Source organism: Halichoerus grypus, chromosome 9 (assembly GCF_964656455.1).
Source record: "Halichoerus grypus chromosome 9, mHalGry1.hap1.1, whole genome shotgun sequence".
In the NCBI taxonomy this organism is placed as follows: Eukaryota; Metazoa; Chordata; class Mammalia; order Carnivora; family Phocidae; genus Halichoerus; species Halichoerus grypus.
The window spans coordinates 112,213,343-112,232,105 of NC_135720.1; the positions used below are offsets into that span (position 1 = coordinate 112,213,343).

General features: G+C 47.1%; 1 protein-coding gene across 4 annotated transcripts in view; it reads right to left on the reverse strand.

Annotated features, from left to right (window-relative positions):
* PNPLA1 (patatin like domain 1, omega-hydroxyceramide transacylase) overlaps nt 1-18,763 on the reverse strand; it is a 46,833-nt gene that overhangs the window by 4,585 nt on the left and 23,485 nt on the right. For all 4 annotated transcript variants that reach the window (XM_036097053.2, XM_078055406.1, XM_036097068.2 and 1 more), the window contains exons 2-8: nt 16,362-16,594; nt 15,161-15,226; nt 13,737-13,946; nt 11,961-12,021; nt 4,333-4,917; nt 2,998-3,076; nt 1,444-1,569 (exon numbers count right to left, since the gene is read on the reverse strand). In XM_036097053.2, the coding sequence (XP_035952946.1) occupies nt 1,444-1,569; nt 2,998-3,076; nt 4,333-4,917; nt 11,961-12,021; nt 13,737-13,946; nt 15,161-15,226; nt 16,362-16,594 (1,360 nt within the window). The remainder of the gene's footprint in view (nt 1-1,443; nt 1,570-2,997; nt 3,077-4,332; nt 4,918-11,960; nt 12,022-13,736; nt 13,947-15,160; nt 15,227-16,361; nt 16,595-18,763) is intronic.

An 18,763-nucleotide genomic window follows, 5' to 3' on the forward strand; every position in this document is an offset into this window, starting at 1 on the left:
ACAGACACTCAAAAAGTCAAAGAAGCCTTGGGGCTGGAGACCAAGGAACAGAGCAAGACTAATCCCAGGATTCACTAATTCCATGACCCCCAAGGGGACTGCCAAATGCCCACTGGATTAAACAATGGGCACCTCCAGAAAGTGACACACGTGTCTGCCCCACTTCCTGCAGCAGCTGAGAATCTCCTTCCCACCATACTACTTCCTCCCACCCACAAAGTACCTACTTGCCCAGACCTCAAAGTGGGCCTGTGGCTGCTAGGGTGAGATTCTGACCCTCATCTATCTGATACATCTCTCTGCCCACGTGGGATCCCCACCTGGGACAGGAACAACACAGAAGGATGTCACTTAGAATGATTTGGGGATTTTCCTGACCAATGAAGGCTTGAAGCAAAGTAGATAGCAGTGTGGGTCTGTTCCATTCAGAGAATATTTTGATAATCCTGTAAAATAGTTGTAGATGATTCCTGGCTTGGTTTGCGTTTGAAGCTGGCATTTTTCATTTGTGTGTATGTGTGTATGCATGTCTCTTTAAAAAACAAGGTTACAGTTCAGTAAAAAATTAAGACTTGGTTCTTGGCTTTGGTCTAAAGTTCAATTTTGGGGTAAACTCTTAAAGTTGGGAATCGAGAGGTGCCTGAGTGGCTCAGTCGGTTAAAGCGTCTGCCTTTGGCTCAGGTCATGATCTCGGGGTCCTGGGATGGAGCCCCATGTCGGGCTCCCTGCTCGGCGGGGAGCCTGCTTCTCCCTCTACCCCCGGCTCATGCTCTCTCTTTTGTGATCTCTCTCTCTCAAATAAATAAATAAAATCTTTAAAAAAAAAAGAAAGTTAGGGATTGAGTTCAATTCATCTTTGCTATTTCTAGAGCCCAGAAGAGTGGTTGGCACTCATTAGGTGCTCAATAAAGGTTAACTGATGGAACCAATGACAAGGTAATATAACCAAAAAGCTGTAAGAAGCAGGCTTACACTAGTTAGGGCTTTTAGTTGTAGGTTGGCCACAGTTTGGATCTCTATATGTTGAGGGTCACATGGTTACACACCTGTCTAGTTTGGTTTTTAAATAAAGTTCTATTCAGAAGCTGAGAAGTCCTAGTTAACCTCTGCATATAACCCTAATATCTGCTAAATTATTGAGTGCTAATTACACGTCATGCATTCTGCAAAGCAATTTACATGTTGACCTCATTAAACCCTCACAATATTATCCCTATTTTATAGATCAGGAAATAGACGCTTAGAAAGATCACATGTCCTAAGCATGATCACTGAGTAAGATTATGGCAGAGCAGGGAATTTATGTTGGGTGGGTCCGACTCCAAAGTCCAGTTCCTAACACCTGCTCTTGCTGACTCTTCCTTTACCCCTTGTGATCTTCCTGCAGAATCTTTCCAAAGCTTTTCTTCCCCATGGAACTTGAGAAACATTAGTCATGCTCACTGCACTTTGCCGCCTGTTTTTTTGGATGGTGGATGTCTTGGGAAGCCTTTTCTGGTGCTACTTGTCTTTTGTTTGTTCTTCTTGAACATCTTGCTCATCCAGTTGGAGTCTTCAGTAAGGCTCCCCCTGGGCAATAGATGAAGTAAATAGTTTGTTAATGACCTTTCCTGTGTCCTCCACTATCAGGGCCCTGCTCCAGCTCAGAGGGTAGACAGACACACCAATGCTACAGCTTTTAACCCTGGCTGAACACCAGAGTTCCGCAGCAAACATTTGTTTTATAATCAATGACCATTTATCTAAGTAACATCATGCCAATGAGTCAACTGAAATTCAACTGAACTTTTATAAGTTATATGTCAATGCAATAAAGTTTAAACCCTGTGAACAAAATGCATAGTATATGCCCAAGCACAAAATTTTTAAATTTACGCAAACTCTTTCAAAAAGTTTTATAATTAAAATTATACTTAATGTGAGAAGCAGGTATGTTTTAATATATTTGATATGATATGGAGTTGGAACATCAAAAGGACCTGCTCTCCCAATAGCTGCAGCTGTGGCCATGGAGAACCCCAGCCACTGCCAGAACTGCCCCAAGGGAGGAGAGATGAGGTTGGGGAGGGGAGAGATACTCTTTGACTCACCTTCTGATCTCCTGCTGGTGCCTTCCATTGGCTAACCCAACTGGCAAGAAGCCAGCAAGGGAGCCCGGGTAATATGGTCCCCAAGGAACTTAAAAAAATACCAATCCTGGGGCACCTGGGTGGCGCAGTCGATTGAGCCTCTGACTCTTAGTTTCAGCTCACGTTGTGATCTCAGGGTCATGAGATTGGGCCCTGCGTGGGGCTCTGCACTCATTGCGGAGTCTGCTTAGGATGCACTTTCTCTCTCCTTCTGCCCCTCCGCCCCTCCACCCCTCCCCACCCCCGTACTCATGTGCTCTCTCTCTAAAAAATAAATAAAAATAAATCTTAAAAAAAAAACAACAACAATCTTCAGGCCCTCTCAGAATGACTGTGAAGGTAAGTAATGGAGAACTTGTCACACAACCCAGACAACTGATGTGCATTATAAAAAAGATTTTCTGGGGACAATCTATAACATAGGAATATTAGCTTGCTTATTGTGCTGATAGAAAATAATTTGGATTAAAGGAGGCCTTTGACAGAGTCTCACAATTCACACCATGCAGGAAATAGGCTACCTCAAGCTAGGATGTAACATGCCTGCTAACTCCCTTGAACTGAGACACCACCGGAGAGTGAGACACAAGGGGGTGCACATTCTCCCACTGCACTCAGAGAAGGTGCATTCCCTAGCATGCACAGGAAGGAGCTGACGAGAATGACATTGTGAGCACAAATAGCTCATTTCCCATTCAGTGCCCCCACTGAAGAATAGAGAAGTGTAAAGGGGTGGACTGTAATCACACAAACCGGAAAAGGATCCCAGTGTTCCTAGGACAGCTAAAAAGAAGGAAAATTTCCCTTAGCTTGGCCCCCCTCCTCTGGCCAAAGGAAAGAATGTGTCCCTAATTAAGGAGAAACTTACATTGCGTGAGGCTTGCTGGTGGTTTCCTTCACATTAACCAAGGACATGGCGCCTTTCAGATTTGAAGAGGCAAGGGGAGCTACAGTCAAAAGTAAAAATAGAGGAGACAAGAGTGAGGTGGCAAAATCGTGCCCATTTCAACTCACCTGTCACCTTCAAGAAGCCTTCCTTAAACCCCCAGAGAGAAGTGATCTTAACCTCTATGAATACTTCCAACACTCTGTTTTTCTTAGTAATGTAGTACTTAATAATTTGTGCTGTATTTTTGAGGTTGGTATCTCTGTCATCCCCTCTGCTGGAGGGGAGAGTTCCTGAGAGTGAGGAGCTGAGAATTGTTTAGCTTTGAAGCCTCTAGAGCCGATCTGTAGAAGATACCAGTTGTGAAGAACCAGCTTTTAAAAATCTTTTTTTGGAAACCATAATGTACTAGTACTTTTGTGAAATACAACACAATGAATTAGTAGGAAAATGACCAAGCTCTTGGATGTCATGGCTATAAACATTTCTAAATGCTTACTTTCAACCTCTGTGCTCATTTCATTGTAAATTAGTAACAAATAGTTTGGGGACCAGCATTGGTTCACAGAGTATTCTTTGAGTAGCTCTGCCCTGGCACAGTGGTTATCACAAATAATAAAAACCTTCTGGTATAGTGGTTCTCAATCATGGTTCTCAAAAGAACCCCCTGGAGGGCTTATAAAAAGATAGAAGGACACCTGGGTGGCTCAGTCGGTTAAGCGTCTGCCTTTGGCTCAGGTCATGATCCCAGGGTCCTGGGATCGAGCCCCGCATGAGGCTCCCTGCTATGCTGGTAGCCTGCTTCTCCCTCTGCCTGCCACTCCCCCTGCTTGTGCTCCCTCTCTCTCTCTCTCTCTCTCACAAATAGATAAATAAAATCTTAAAAAAAAAAAGATAGATAGCTGGGTCCCACCCCCCTGAGTTAGGAGGTCTATGGTAGGGTCTGAGAATTTTCATTTCTAACAAGTTCCCAGGTGATGTGTTTGCTGTTGGTCAGAGACCAACCTTTGAAAATCACCGGACTAAAGACAAGAACAAATGTCAAGAACACTGTCCCCTTTTGGTGGCCTATCCTCAAAATAGGTAGAACCGCTAAAGCTAAGTGCTAACTTTACCAGTGCACCCCTCTAAAGCAATGGTTATATGAGACTAATGAATTGTTGAACACTACATCAAAAACTAATTATGTACTATATGCTGGTTAACTGAACATAATAAAAAAATAATAAAGCAATGGTTGTCAGCTCCCATGTTGTGGCACACTTGCTGAGGGGCTCCAGACATAAGGAAGCTGGGAGAAGCCAGAAGGGTCCATACCTTGGGGCTGTTCTGGGCCCAATTCCTCCACAGGTGGCTGTGCAGATGACGCTGAAGGAGAACACTGGGGCAGTGTTTGAGATGCCCCTACAGATGAAGGCCCCAGGGATGGCCTGGCTGACAGAGATGCCTGGGAGGGTGGGGATCTTGGCGGTGATCCAGTCGTTTGTACCCGCTGCTGTGGGGATCCACGTGACGGCGCAGCTCTGGAGCTGAGGGGTAAGGGCACAGCTGGGAGTGAGCAAGGGGGCAAGTCAGATGGGGAATGTGATGGTAATGAGGCCAGTGGAGATGCAGGTGACTGCTCAAATGAAGAGACAGGTGATGAAACAGGTGAGTCAGCAGGCCACTCGTGTGTGGATTCAGGTGTCTGCACAGGTGAGGACACCAGTGGACCGTGGCGGCACTTTCCTTCCCCTTCAGGAGCCCACTGTGTGTGAGGTTGTATGGATTCTTCCTGCTCCGTTTGGAGGCTTGATTGGCTGCGTTCAGGGCACTCATTGCCAAGGGCAAGTTCTATATTGCAGTACACTTCTACACGGGGGAACATCACTCTCTTGGAGGGAGAATTGAGGTGAGCAGCATCTAGGAAAACAACAGCATGGGGTCACAGGTGGCATTACTAACCCCTGGCATCAGCATGGCATCTGCAAAAAGTGATTTCCCAAATTATTTTCATAAGCAGGATTAGTGCTTTTCACTCGTCTTTCTTTACTTACTCAAATTTATATTGAGTATTTGATTGTGTATTGATTCATTATTCAACAGATATTTATTGAGCATCTATATGTGCCAGGCATTATACCAGGCACTGAGGAGTGAAGGGGACAAAAACAGGTGTGATGGTCCTTGGCCTCTTGGAGCTTACAGTCTGGCTTGGGGTCAGGCATTGACTACCCAAATAATCTCGTTTTAACCAAGACACGTTGTAGGCGAGAAAGGAACATGATGTTAGGAGAGAAGGAAGCAGGGAGGACTACTTTGGGAGGGTTTCCCAGAGGAAGCAACGTTTGAGCTGAGATCTGAAGGGCGAGTGAGGGTCCAGGGGGTGGTCGGGGTGGGATGGGGCGGAGCAGAGCATTTCAGACAGAGGGAACAGCACACACCAATGCCACAGGTTTGAGGGAGCATGAGAAGGACCTGAAAGGCCAGTGTGGTTGGAGCAAGGGTGGGGGCACTGTGGTGAGAGATGGGGCTGAGGAGGCCACAGGGGCCTGACCATGCTTGTAGACACCATTGAGGGCCCTTGGTTTTCACAGAGGCCATGAAACACCTATTGGCAGTGGGGATGCTGCTCTGTCTCTGGCTTTGACAAGATCACTGTGGCTGCTGTGTGGAGACTCACTGAGAAGGGCATAGCGGATCCAGGGAAACCTGTAAGGCTGCTGTGGAGAGGTATTTAGGGCTTGCACCTGGAAGGAGAGAGAAAGAAATAGAAGACTCTGTTTAGGAGGTAAAATAAATGAGAATTGGCAATGGATTGACTAGGGGAAGAGAGGAGGTAGCTGGCTTGCACAACCAGGTGGATGTTGGTGCTGACAGGGTGACCATGGAGGGGATGGGTTAGGGGAGCAGTGAGGAAGGCACAGTTTATAGTTTGTTTGGGGATATATGGATTTTAAGGGGTCTTAGAGATGTCCAAGGAGAGATGACAAGTGAGCAGTTGGATAGATGGGTTTGGATCTCAGAGAAGAGATGAAGGTTAGAGGTGTCTATTTGGGAGCCCATCTATGGATGGTCACTGAAGCTGTGATGGTGGCCATGGAGGAGATTGCCTAGGGAGGAAAAGCAGAATGAGAAGAGGAGGGAGCCAGGACTGAGCGAGGAGAGGGGAAGAGGGGAACCCAGGCCAAGTTGCTAAAATAGGCAAGACTGGGGTAGACCTACAAAACGCTGGTAAGGATCCATTTAAGAGGTGGGGGTTGGATATGTAAAAGAGAGATGAAATAATGGATAATTCAAAAGTGCTGAGATGCGAAGGGGTCTGAGCACAGGTACGGGGTGGGCTTTAGGCAAGAAGAGGGTTGCTTCCTTTAATGTTCTAAGAAGGAGGGAACAGAGCAGGCTGAGTTTGTATATTTGGTAGCACAAAGTTGAGAGAACTTCTCTCTGTTGGTTTTGCTTTTCTCTGTGAAGTTGTTTGGAGGCAAGGTCCTCGCCTAGGGATCAGGGAGAGGGGAAGTCTCGAGGTGGTGGTTGCAGAGGAGGAGAGAATAGGTTGCCAAGACAAGTACAGATGACTGCATTTTGTGTAGAAATTCACAAGCTAATTCTAAAATTCATATGGAATTAGAAAGGACCTAGAATAGCCTAAACAACTTTGAAAGAAAAAAAAAAAACAAAGATGGAAAACTAAGACGACCTGGTATCAAGATTTACAATAAAGCTTCAGGGATCAAGACAGTATGATATTGACCTAAAGACAGACAAATAGATCAATGGCACAAAACAGAAAGTCTAGAAATAGACCCATAACATATAGAGACAACTGACTTTACTTAATAGAGAAAGCATAGTTTTTTCAACAAACAATGCTGGAAGAAGTGGACATCCATATGCAAAAAAAAAAAAAAAAAAAAAGAACCTTGTTTTATATCTTGAACCATATTCAAAAATTAACTCAAAATGGAATATAGACACAAATGAAAAACCAAAAAACTATAAAACTTCTAGAAGGAAACATAGGAGAAAACCTTTTTGTGATCTTGAGTAAAGCAAAGGTTTCTTAGGTAAGACACCAAAAGCATGATCCATAAAGAAAGCAAATTAATAATATGGGCCCCATCAAAATTTAAAACTCCTTTTTAGAAAACTGTTAAGGAATTGAAAAGAGAAATCACAGACTGAGAGAAAGTATTTGCAAATTATATTTCAGATAAAGGGCATTTATCTAGAATACATAAAATCTCTTAAATAAGAAAACAAACAATTCAATTTTTAAGATTGGTAAAAGAGCCCACCAAAAAAAGCTTCCAATGGCCAAAGGAAATCTGAATATATGGTCTTCAGTTAATAATAACCAATATTAGTACATTGGTTGTAAACACTACACTATACTATATACCGAATTTTATATGTACCATACTATAACTTCTAACAAATGTAAGACATAATAATAGGGAATGTGGAATACATGGAGGCTCTCCATACTATTTTCACATTTTTTTCTGTAAATCTAAAACGATTCTTTTTTTTTTTTAAAGATTTTATTTATATATTTGATAGAGAGAGCGAGAGAGCACAAGCAGGGGGAATAGTAGAGGGAGAGGGAGAAGCAGGCTCCCCGCCAAGCAGGGAGCCCAATGCAGGGCTCGATCCCAGGACTCTGGGATCATGACCTGAGCCGAAGGCAGACACTTAACCGTCTGAGCCACCCAGGCGCCCCTAAAACGATTCTTAAAAATAAAGCTTATTAAATGGCTAGGTGGGAAATGACCAAAAGAGTTGAACCCTTCAACAAAGAAATATATAGATGACTAATAAGCAAGTGAAAAGATGCTCAACATCATTAGTCATTAAGGAAATACAAATTAAAATCACAGTAAGATACCACCGCACAACTATTCACATGGCTAAAATTAAAAAGACTGACCATTTCAAGTGTTGGTGATAATAGGGAGAAACTGGAACTCTCATGCATTGCTGGTGGGAATGTAAAATGGTACAACCACTTCAAAAAACAATAAAAGTTAAACATACCTTCTTCGTATATGTCCTTAGTATATATCCCAAAGAATTGAAAATAGGATATTTGCATACCTGGGTTCATTGCATCATTATTCACAATGGCCAAGAGGAAGAAGCCATTCAAATTGTTCATTAATAAAGAAAATGTGGTATGTACACAGGGGTACGTCACATGCTCTGAAATGGATAAACCTGGAGGACATTACAACAACGAAATACACCAGCCACAAAAAGACAAGTACTGTATGATTCCACTGATACGAGGTATCTGAAGTAGTCCATCTCCTAGAAATAGAAAATAGAGTGGTGGCAGCCAGGGCATAGGAGAGGGAGAAATGAGGAATTGCTGATCCATGGGTATAGAGTTTCAGTTTTGCAAGAAGAAAAAGTTCTGGAGATTGGTTGTACAATGTAAATATACTTAACAATACTGAACTGTACACTTAAAAATGGTTAAGATGGTGGGGCACCTGGCTAGCTCAGTTGGAAGAGCATGCAACTCTTGATCTCAGGTTTGTGACTTCAAGCCCCATGTTGGGTGTACAGATTACTTAAAAATAAAAAATCTTTAAAAAATGGTTAAGATGGTAAATTTTATGTTATGTGTTTTACCCTAATTATACATATATATAATTGTATATTACATAAATATAGATTAAATGTACATCCACCATACCATCTAGACATTCCACTCCTAGGTATTTACCCAAGAGAAATGAAAGCATATGTTCATACAAAGACTCCATGAGTATTCACAGCAGCTTTATTCATAATAGCCCAAACTGGATACAACCTAAATGTCCATTAATGGGTGAATGGAGAAATGAACTGTGGGGTTTTCATAAATGGAATGGAATGTAAAAAGGAATGAACTATTTATACATGCAATAACATGATGAATCTCAGCATAATTATACTGAGTGAAAGAATGCAGACAAAATAGAGCCCATACTGGAAGTCCATACTGGAAATTTCTATAATGACAGAAAGTAGATCAGGGGCACTGGGGGAAGTTGGGAAGGGTCACAAAGGAGCATGAGGAAAACTTTGGGCATGATGGATGATGGTTCACTCTCTTGAATGTGGTGTTGGTTTCACAGGTGTGTGTGTGGGGGGGGAACTTAAATTATGAGAGGGAGGAAGGGTGCAAGAGAAGGAGGAATGCCAAGAGGGAAAGAAGGAAGAAGGAAGGAAGGAAGGAAGAGAGGGAGGGAAGAAGGAAGGAAGGGAGGGAGGGAAGGAGGGTGGGAAGGAGGGAGGAAGGGAGGGAGGAAAGGAGGAAAGGAGGAAGGAAGGAAGGCAGGCAGGCCTGGCCAGGCACGCCTGGATGCCAGATGGATAATTTTAGACATGGCATCCTCTGAGCTCCAACCTCACTCAACGCCCACATCCACATGTCTGTGTGGGGAATGTGGATTTTCAAGCATGCCAACAAGCAGTGCCCTTCCCTTTGGCAGAAGGCTGCTGCCAGGGGAGGCCAAGGGTGGAGAGGGAAGCTCGCCTGGAATCATTAGGCAGATGTGAGCCCTGAGGAGGGCAGAGAAGGGGGACGTCAGGATGTGAGTTGAGGAATTGAGGGTGACACTTTGTGGGTGTGGCCTTCTGCCAGAGCTGACCCCCATCTAGAAAGCAGTAGGGTGGGAGGCTGGAGCGGACTCCCATTTTTCTGTTCCCAGATGGCAGGTGGGAATTAAGAGTGTGGCTCTGGGCACCAGCCGCAACTTCTCAGGATGTGTCATACCTCCCGCTCGCATCTGGTGCCAAGAGGAAAATCCAGCCCTATCAAACCCGAGGGGATTTAGGGGTGGGACTGAAGAAACCTGCACTGAGAGAGCCATGCAAACACTGGCAAATCGGAAGAGGAATCAAAACTAGCTGGTAGCCAGCAGGAGACATTTTCTTCCTGATGAGTTGTGTCAGTTCCTCCTTGGAGTGATTCCAGGGCCCCTGGAAAAGCCCACCATCCTCCATGCACTGCCCTGATTCTTTAGTGAATGCCTGAAATGCTCCTATTAGAGCCTCATCCTTGGGTTTAAGACCGCCATGTATACCATGGAGTCCACATCAGCTAAGGGTGGAAGGGTGGGGGGAGCGTGAGCCTGCACTCGGTTCCTCCCAGAGGCTGGCCGAGGGGCTACTGAGAATTGGGGGAGACCAGAGATGCTAAAGCAAGGCACTTTGTAATTCTCCCCGGGGCTTGCCCTGAGAGGAAGAGAAAGAAGTTCTAGGGGAGAGACAGGTACGGTGGTAACCAGGCAGCCAGGCTGGAACCTGAGGTGTAGAGGGGTTTCCTGAGGCATAGAATTGGTCCCAAGTCCTGGTCCCAAATCAGGGGATCCCCCAGCCCCATGTCCCCAGTACACATCATCACTGAGGAAAGAGTGAAGGGGCTTCTCGGCTGGGGGTGGAAAGGACCCCAGGTCCTCGCCAGCCCCTCCCCTTCCTGAGGCTCCGTAGGTGAGACCCCATGTCAACCCCCCACTGACACCCCTCAGGTGTTCCTCCTTTTGGACACTTGGATCTTAGTTTTCACAGCTGTCACCCATGTCAGTGTGCAGGAGGGGGGGGATGCTGTCCAAGTAGAGTCAGGGTTAGGAGGAGTCTGTCCTGCAGAAAGGTGAGAGGAGGGGCCTGTCTCCTAGGTCAGAGGGTCAGTGGGCTACATTGACTGTGTCTAGGAATAAAATTCTGAGGGGGGTTCCATGATCAGCCCCATTATACAGATGAGAAAACCGAAGTCCCAGGAGATGAATTACCTGCTCAAGATCACACAGTTAGTAGGTGTCAGGAACCAGGATTTAACCCTTTTTACAGATTAGGAACCAAGACAGAGAGGGTAAGTGATTTCCCTGAGTTCACACAGCCAGGGAGGATGAGAATCCTGGCCCAGGCCTACTTGCCTCCAGTACCCACATTCCTTCCATCCTTCTCTCCTGCCCACCCCCTCCCTTGTTCGGAGAATGGCCCCAGGAGAAAGGAAAGAGTCAAGACAAAGGGAGCTTGGGAATGCAGGAAGCAACTTTGAAGGAAAAGAAGTCAACACATCCTAGGGAAAAACCCACATTCAATCTCATAAATCTCACTCCTAAAATATATTTCTTTTGAACTGCGTACACAAAAAGTTCACCACAGCATTGCTTAGAACAGTGAGCATTTGGAAACTCAAAGGAATGATCAAAGTTTTCTGTACAACTGTGATGGAAGATCACACGATTGCCAAAAAAGACAGTCACAAAGACCACATGACAACATGGGAAACAAAAAAACCACTTCATACAGCATTAGGTAAACACCCTCCAGTCCAGGAATCCTTTTTTCTGGAACTGCGTTCTATGGAAACAATTCTAAGTATGGAAAAGCTTTTTTCCTTCCCTTTTATCGAGGATGTTTGCCATGGTCTTCAAGGAGGTAGCGTGTGTAATACCTGCCATGGGAATCTCCCACGCAAGAATGCACAGAAGACGTGCGGGTGCAGGGACCACACTTGCTAAACCAACACAGGGCACAGGCTCTTCCCTCTCATTTGTTGATCAGTGTCACTCAGAGTCTTACGCGAGTATAAACTAGTCATGTCTGGTTCTACGTTAACAACGCGATTGTTAATAAAGTGAAATGACATGAAAACGGAATTCTCCGGGAAGATACGAGCTATGTGTTTCCTAAACACAGTCCTTAAATCCAGAAAGGTATCTGTACAAAAACCTACCCACTGTCCCAGCAGTGACCCTGAAAATCACTTTTCCAAGAAGATCCTAATTTTTGGCCACAGTGGGCTGTCCGGGACAATGCAAGCTGCCGGGTCCTTGCGCCATTCCGGCCCTCCTGCGGAAGGGCGTCTCCAGTTCACAAACCCGAAGAGAATGCTCCTCGACTCAGTCTCCACTTCCGGCATTAGCCCCGCCCCCAGCCCGCCCCTTCCTGGGGCCCCACCGCGTACTTACTCAGCCGCCTCAAGTAGGAAACAGCATCTTCGTATCCTCGGTAGTAGTAGTTGTGCAGGATCTGCAAGGAGGGGACAGCAGGACAATGACTAAGGCTGCAGCAATGGAGAGAGCCGAGGTCCCCTCACCCAGAGCAGCTCCTTTCATTGCCCTTGAGCTTTATTTGATGGACTTTTAAAAATGTACCATCCAGTGTCCCATCCCTCACTATCTGCTAAGAAGTGGGGAGCAGTTACTGATCGTGTCTCCAAAGGGACGGTGCATTAATGTGTTAAATCATTTACAGCTGATCATCAGCTTCCCCTGGGCCAGAGAGGGTGAGATGTTTATAGTAGAATCAGAGAATGTGCATTTGGGCCATATAAAGAGCCGAGTTTGGAGACTGGCTTCAAATCCCAGTGTTGCCACTTGTTGGCTGTGTGGCTGTAACCTCTCACGGCCTCAGTTTCTTCACCTCTAAAATGGGAATAATGATAGTATCTACTGCAGAGGATGCTGGAGGGTTACATGAGATATTGCTCACAAAGCCTTTCCATAAAGGGCCAGATAGTAAATATTTGGGGTTTTGAACACCACAGATAGTCTGTCTCTTCTTCTCGTTCTTCTTGTTCTTGTTCTTCTTGTTCTTCTCCTCCTTCTCCTCCTTCTTCATCATCTTCTTCTTCCCCCCTCCTCCTTCTTCTCCTCTTTTCCTTCTTCCTCTTCTCCTTCTCTTTTTTCTACTTCTACAAACCTCTAAAAATGGAAAGCCCATTCTGAGCTCACAGGCTATATAAAAACAAGCCACCTTGAGAATGAAAGTCAAGCACTGACTGTGAGCAGAAAGTCAAGTTTGAGAGGCTCTGATGACTACAATATATTTGTTCTACCTTTCTTGAACTGCCTACTGATGGATTGCTTTTATGAGGGTAAATAGACATAATCTTTACTGATAAATTAGTGTAGGCAGATACCGGAATTCCTAACGCAACAGTTGGAGGACAAAGAGTCAATCAGATTAATAAAATATCTTGTGTATCCATTGCCTGACTAAGCATAATAGTGTTTTGATTATGAGTTTTGTAAACAATAATTAGACTGTAAGTCACAAAACTGGCTTAGAGGAGTTATTCAAACAACAATTACTGAGAACCTTCTATAAGCAATGCCCTCTGTAGACACAGTGAGTGTAGTCGAAGAAATGAGTAAAACTTGGTGCTTACTCCCAAGATCACACTTCTTGCCAAAGAAAGACATGCATTTTGTTAAGACATGTAGACTTAATTTTTTTGAGCAGGTTTGGAAAGGTTATGATCTCAGGGTGCTGGGATTGAGCTCCGAGTCAGGCTCCCTGCTCAGTGGGGAGTCTGCTTCTCCCTCTCCCTTTGCCCCTCCCCCTCACTCATGCTCTCTCTCTCTCTCTAATAAATAAATAAAATATTTTTTTAAAAAAGTAAAATAAATAAAATTGAAAACAAAACCCAAAACACAAGCCACTGGCTGGATTTGGCCCATGGGCCATACTTGCTGAAGCCTACATCGCATGTCAGAGTGGAAAATTTCAGGTAACATCCTATCAGCAGTTCTGACATCATCTCATTTTACAGGGGAGAAAATTGAGGCTGGGAGCACTTAGGGGCCTCGTTCAAGGTCACATAGCTAGTTAGCGGCAAGGCCAGGATACAGGTTTAGGAGGAAGTTTAAGGAGACACAGACGGAACTGCATGGACCCCAGTGGCTCCCCCAGGCTCTGTCAGCTTCCCCCGGTCCCCCTCCCTTCCAGGACCCTCCTCTCACGAGCAGGTCCGGCGGGAACAGGGCATGGGTCATCCTGGCGATGTTCTCCAGGGAGAACTGGAAGGAGCAGTTGAACATGCGGAAGTCGTGGAAGATGGCGGGGCAGTCCCGGGGGCAGATGTCCTGCTGCCCGCTGAAGGTGGAGATGGTGATGGCGTCAGTCCAGAAGGAGCAGGGCTGCATGCCTGTGAAGCCCCCGTCAATGTAGCGCTATGGGGGACAGGCAGAGTCGTAAATGCTCATGGGGTCAGAGGTCTTCTTCCCCACTCAGGGAGTCCACCGAGGAAATGGGTCCCTTGGGACAGGCCTTGAGGCCAAGGTCCAGGTGGGTGAGTGGTGTGTCCACGATGGCCCCTGAACTCCCAGCCCAGTGCTCTGTCCCTACACTGTCTCCCCTCAGTCATCTCAATGGTGCTGAGCCTGGGGGGAGAGGGCCATTCATACTCTGGATAAAGCACAAGCAAATGCTCTCCTGTCACAGCTCCCCCTCCGAGGCTACCACTCCTCAGCCACTCAACTACCAAGGGTAGGGTGGGGGAATGGAGCCTGTGCCCATGGCCTTTTGAGAAGGTGAACACATGGTGGGTCTGAGCAGGTTGGGAAATACCCCTCTTCCAGACTGCTGTGGGTCCAAACTGCCTCCCTCTGTTGAGGTCGGGTATCCTCAGCACTCTCCAGAACACCCCGACCATGGCCTGGCCACCAGCCACCACATAGCCCTTCCCTCCTGTGGCTTCTGTTGCCTCAGTTGTGAACAAAGGATCACAGATACTGAGGTTCTAACTCTCTGGGATGCCTGAGAAGTACACGGCTGACATGCACAGTATGTGCTCCATTTCCTAGCTGAATCCTGATTTCTGGATCTCATTTTCTTTCTATATAAAATGAGGAAGGGGCATGGGTAAATCCTCCTACTCAGAGCTTGGTCTGAGGACCAGCAGCACTGGCCTCAGGCGTCAGCTGAAGCTGGTTGGAGGTGCAGAGCCTCTGGCCCCGCCCCAGGCCTAGGGGGTCAGAATTTGCATTATTTTACGAGATCCCCTCCCCCACTGGTGATTCAAGTACACTAGCCTAGATGACTTTAAAGGTCGCCATCATTCACGGTTCCAGGTACCAATGTCACAGGGTCCGTATACTACACTCTCTGTCAAGTATGGGAAAATCCAGCAAGCCTATGGGGTCTTGACTAGCCAGGCTCAGTAATGGGCTGGTGGGCACAGAGTGAAGCCCAATGTATGGAGGGAAAGTTCATCTGAAAGCCCCAGAAATCCACCTATACGGGGAATTGTAAGTAGAAAACACAAGAATCTTTCCAGTTCTTGGTCTTCCTACTGAATTCTGAGACCACCCCTCTACTCTCCCAGATGTGGACCACAGGGCACTCCCGGGTCCTGGCTCACCCTCTCCCATGCCAAAGCACTCACCACACCACGGTAAGTTGGGGGGATGAGGCCACAGTACACGGGGACAAAGCAGCTGCAGTAGAGGGCCTGTGGGGAGAGAACCGGTGGAGATGTGTGAGGCTCTGGCGGCTGGGTGGGGAGAGCTCACCGGCAGGCCTCTGGGCCACCACCAGCCGGGTCCTTCTTAAATCCCAGGCAGAGGCACTGTCCTGGGGAGCGGAGCCCCAAGTTCAAGTCCTGGCCTGGCCCCAACGAGCTGGTTCCTTGTTAACCTACTTGGTAGTCTGGGCCCAATATCCCAACTTTAAAGAGACAAGGCAGCCTCAGTGACCTCCAGGGTTCCTTCTGGCACCATATCTCCATGAATCCAGTGGAATTTAACAACCATTAATGTGTATTTGGCCAGGGCCGGGCTCTGGGATCAAAGGAGAGTGAGATACGTACCCTTGGGAATGCTCAACAAGGGAGAGTAAGCAAGTAGGTGATAGTACACAGGGTGACAAGGGCTGGGATGGAGGTGAGCATGGGCATCGTGGCCTCTAAGGAGGAGTACCCAAACCAGGAGGGTGCGGGGCAGGCAGATGATGAAGGGAAGTTCCCAGGCAGAGTGACTAGAGTCTTGTCAAGCAGGTGAAGTGAGCTGGGAAGGAGGGAGGGGCATTCCAGGCAGAAGGCACAGCAGGTGCAAAGATCCAGAGGTCTGCTTTGTGTGTGGTTTGCTCTGGTTTGCAGAAGTAAGAGCGGGAGCTGATAAGAGGTGGTTGGGAGAGAAAAGTCTTGAAGAGCTGAGTGCTAATAAATCCAGGGGACATGAGGTAGGTTTTGGAGGTGTCCATGCCCACTGCCCATCCATTCCCCACCCCCAGGATCATGGCCATGCCAGCATGGGGCTGTGAGGCTACGTGGTAAGGGCCTTGTATTTGGGAGAGGAGAGAGGAGTGGAGGTATGGGACGAGGGTCATGCCACTTAACCCTTTTGTCCTGAAAGAAAACCGGGCATATCCACAGCACTTGCCAGCAATAATAATTCACAACTAAGATTTCTATTAATGAGCACAGAATGGTGCACAGAGCACCCATTCTTGCATGATAACCCATTTGGTGATAATTCAGTCCTCTTATCAAGAGCCATTGGATGGGAGGGGACAGAATGGGGGGCTGTTTCTACAAACTGGGACCCGCCCCCTCTTCTGGCTCCTGCACCCTGGGCCCCGCCCCTTGCCTCGATGAGCTCTTCCTTGGATGTGTACTCTGAAACCACGACACTCTCTCCATCTGTGAAGCGAGTGAGGGACACGTGGAGCTTCCCTGTGGCCGCCTTGTAGGAGTCCTCGGGCAGGACCCTGTACAGAAACTGCCGCATCATCTGCACCATCTTGCAGGACGGTGACAAGGGCCCCAGGAAGGATTTCTTCACCTCCGCGACACCTACATTGAGGACTCTGAGGTACTCATCTGTGGAGGAAGCAGAGAGGAGAGGGCAGGTCAGCAGCCGGCCACCTCATCCTGCATCCAAAAGATGGGAAACCCCTAGAATTCTGAAGCAGGGTTGGTCTCAGGAATCGACCTGTCATTCTGCACACGAGGAAAGCAAGGCACAGAATTAAGTCACTGGCTCCAGAGACCCACAGCTCGTCGATGGCAGAACTAGACCCAAGCATCCTGACCCCTTTCATATTGAGCACAAAGGACCACTTGCCTACCCCACAATATCTTTCCCCAACTTGCCTGGAAATCTACCACCAGACTACATTCTTTTGGGGTCTCGGAGGCTTTTTGCCTCATATGAGATTCCTATTAAAACACGGATACAGTTGAAAGCCGTCACCAAGGGACACCCTGTGACACTTAGCTTAGTGTCCACCAAATCTGTGGGCAGGAAAGGGGGACTGGCCCTGAGGCAGGTGACTTACAGGGAGGGGTGATCCTGAAACCATTGCATCCATCTTCCCTTTAGAGCCCCTGGCACAGGCCAGAGAGAGAGAAGGCCGTGAGGTCGGAGCACAAGCCATGCCAGGCCAAGCTGCAGGTGTCTCCAGGACTGGGAGAGGAACCTTCTCCCTCTTTCTGAGAGAAGCACAGCCAGGTCACATGAGGGCCTACATGTGCCAGATGGGGCTTGGAGGGCAGATGTATTGTTAAAGGGATTGCAGAGGAAGGTGTAACCTGTCCCCACCCCAGTCCCCAGAATTCCCCTGGGGAAGTTAGGGCCGTAAGCTCGATGAGAACTGCTATCATGCCAGATTCTCACAGCAACACTATGAGGTAGGCATTTCTAGCCTCATTTCACTGATCAGGGGACTGAGGCTTGGGGAGATAATATAACTTGCCCAAGGTCAACCGCCTGGCAAGTGAACAAAGTGGGATTTTAACCTAGAGCGTGTGACCCCAGAACCCATACTCCTTTCATGACACTAAGCCACAGGCTTCTAGAGCCGGACCTGTACCTGCTCCTAGCCAATTGCTGCTAATTTCTACCCTGTGCAAGCCCTCCGGCGAAATTAGAAGCAGCAATAGCTCTGAAAAGGATTGCTAACTTTTAAAAAATGAATATTTAAGTGTAAAACATCCTATACAGAACTTTCTTACAATTAGTGTCATGTAGCAATGGTTATTTGGGAAGTTGAGCGGTTATGAGCTCTCTGCCAGTGGAGGTAATCAAGCAGAGGTGGGACAAGTACCTCAGTCAGAGAACTTCTCAAAGGGATTCCTGCCTGAGTGCGGAGATTCCTTCCAACGTGGAGATTCCAGGATTCTTACGGGTGCCTGACAATACGCCTGGGAAGTCATCACAGGGGACATTATTTTCCCATTTACAAATAAAGCAGCTGAGGCACAGAGAGGTTAAATGATTTGCCCAAAGTCACACACAGCAATTTGGAGACAAACCAAAGCCAGGGGCCGCGCTCCTCCTTCCGTGTTTTACAGTTCACGATAAGTCCTTGTTAATCCTGGAGGCGGGTACGATAAAGGGCTTCAGCATCATTTTACAGATGTAGAAACCAAGGCAGAGAAAAACTAAGCGCCTCGCCCGAGGTCAGACAGCCAGACCATGTTTGTTCTGACTCTAAACCCCACCTTCTTTCCCTGCGTGTTGGACTGATCCCAGAGGCTGAGCGAGCCTGGGTTGCCATAGTAACGGCCTTTTTTTTCCCCCTCTCCCTCACCAACATTCAGAATCACAACTGCATATGTGTAGTAGGGACTGACCTGAGCAACAGAGCATCTTGGCTTTCACCCTGTTACAGGGGAGGGTACTCCTGGGAGGTGGGAAGGCCCTGCGATTTTATTTTTATTTATTTATTTATTTATAATATTTTATTTATTTATTTGAGAGAGAGAATGAGAGAGAGAGCACATGAGAAGGGGGAGGGTCAGAGGGAGAAGCAGACTCCCTGCTGAGCAGGGAGTCCGATGCGGGACTCGATCCTGGGACTCGATCCTGGGACTCGATCCTGGGACTCCAGGATCATGACCTGAGCGGAAGGCAGTCGCTTAACCAGCTGAGCCACCCAGGCGCCCCCCAGGCCCTGCGATTTTAGCAAGCTTAGCTTTACCGTGTGCCAACTTGTACCAACTGCATTTTCCCTCAAGGGAGGGTGATGGCAAACTCACCATCCTTAT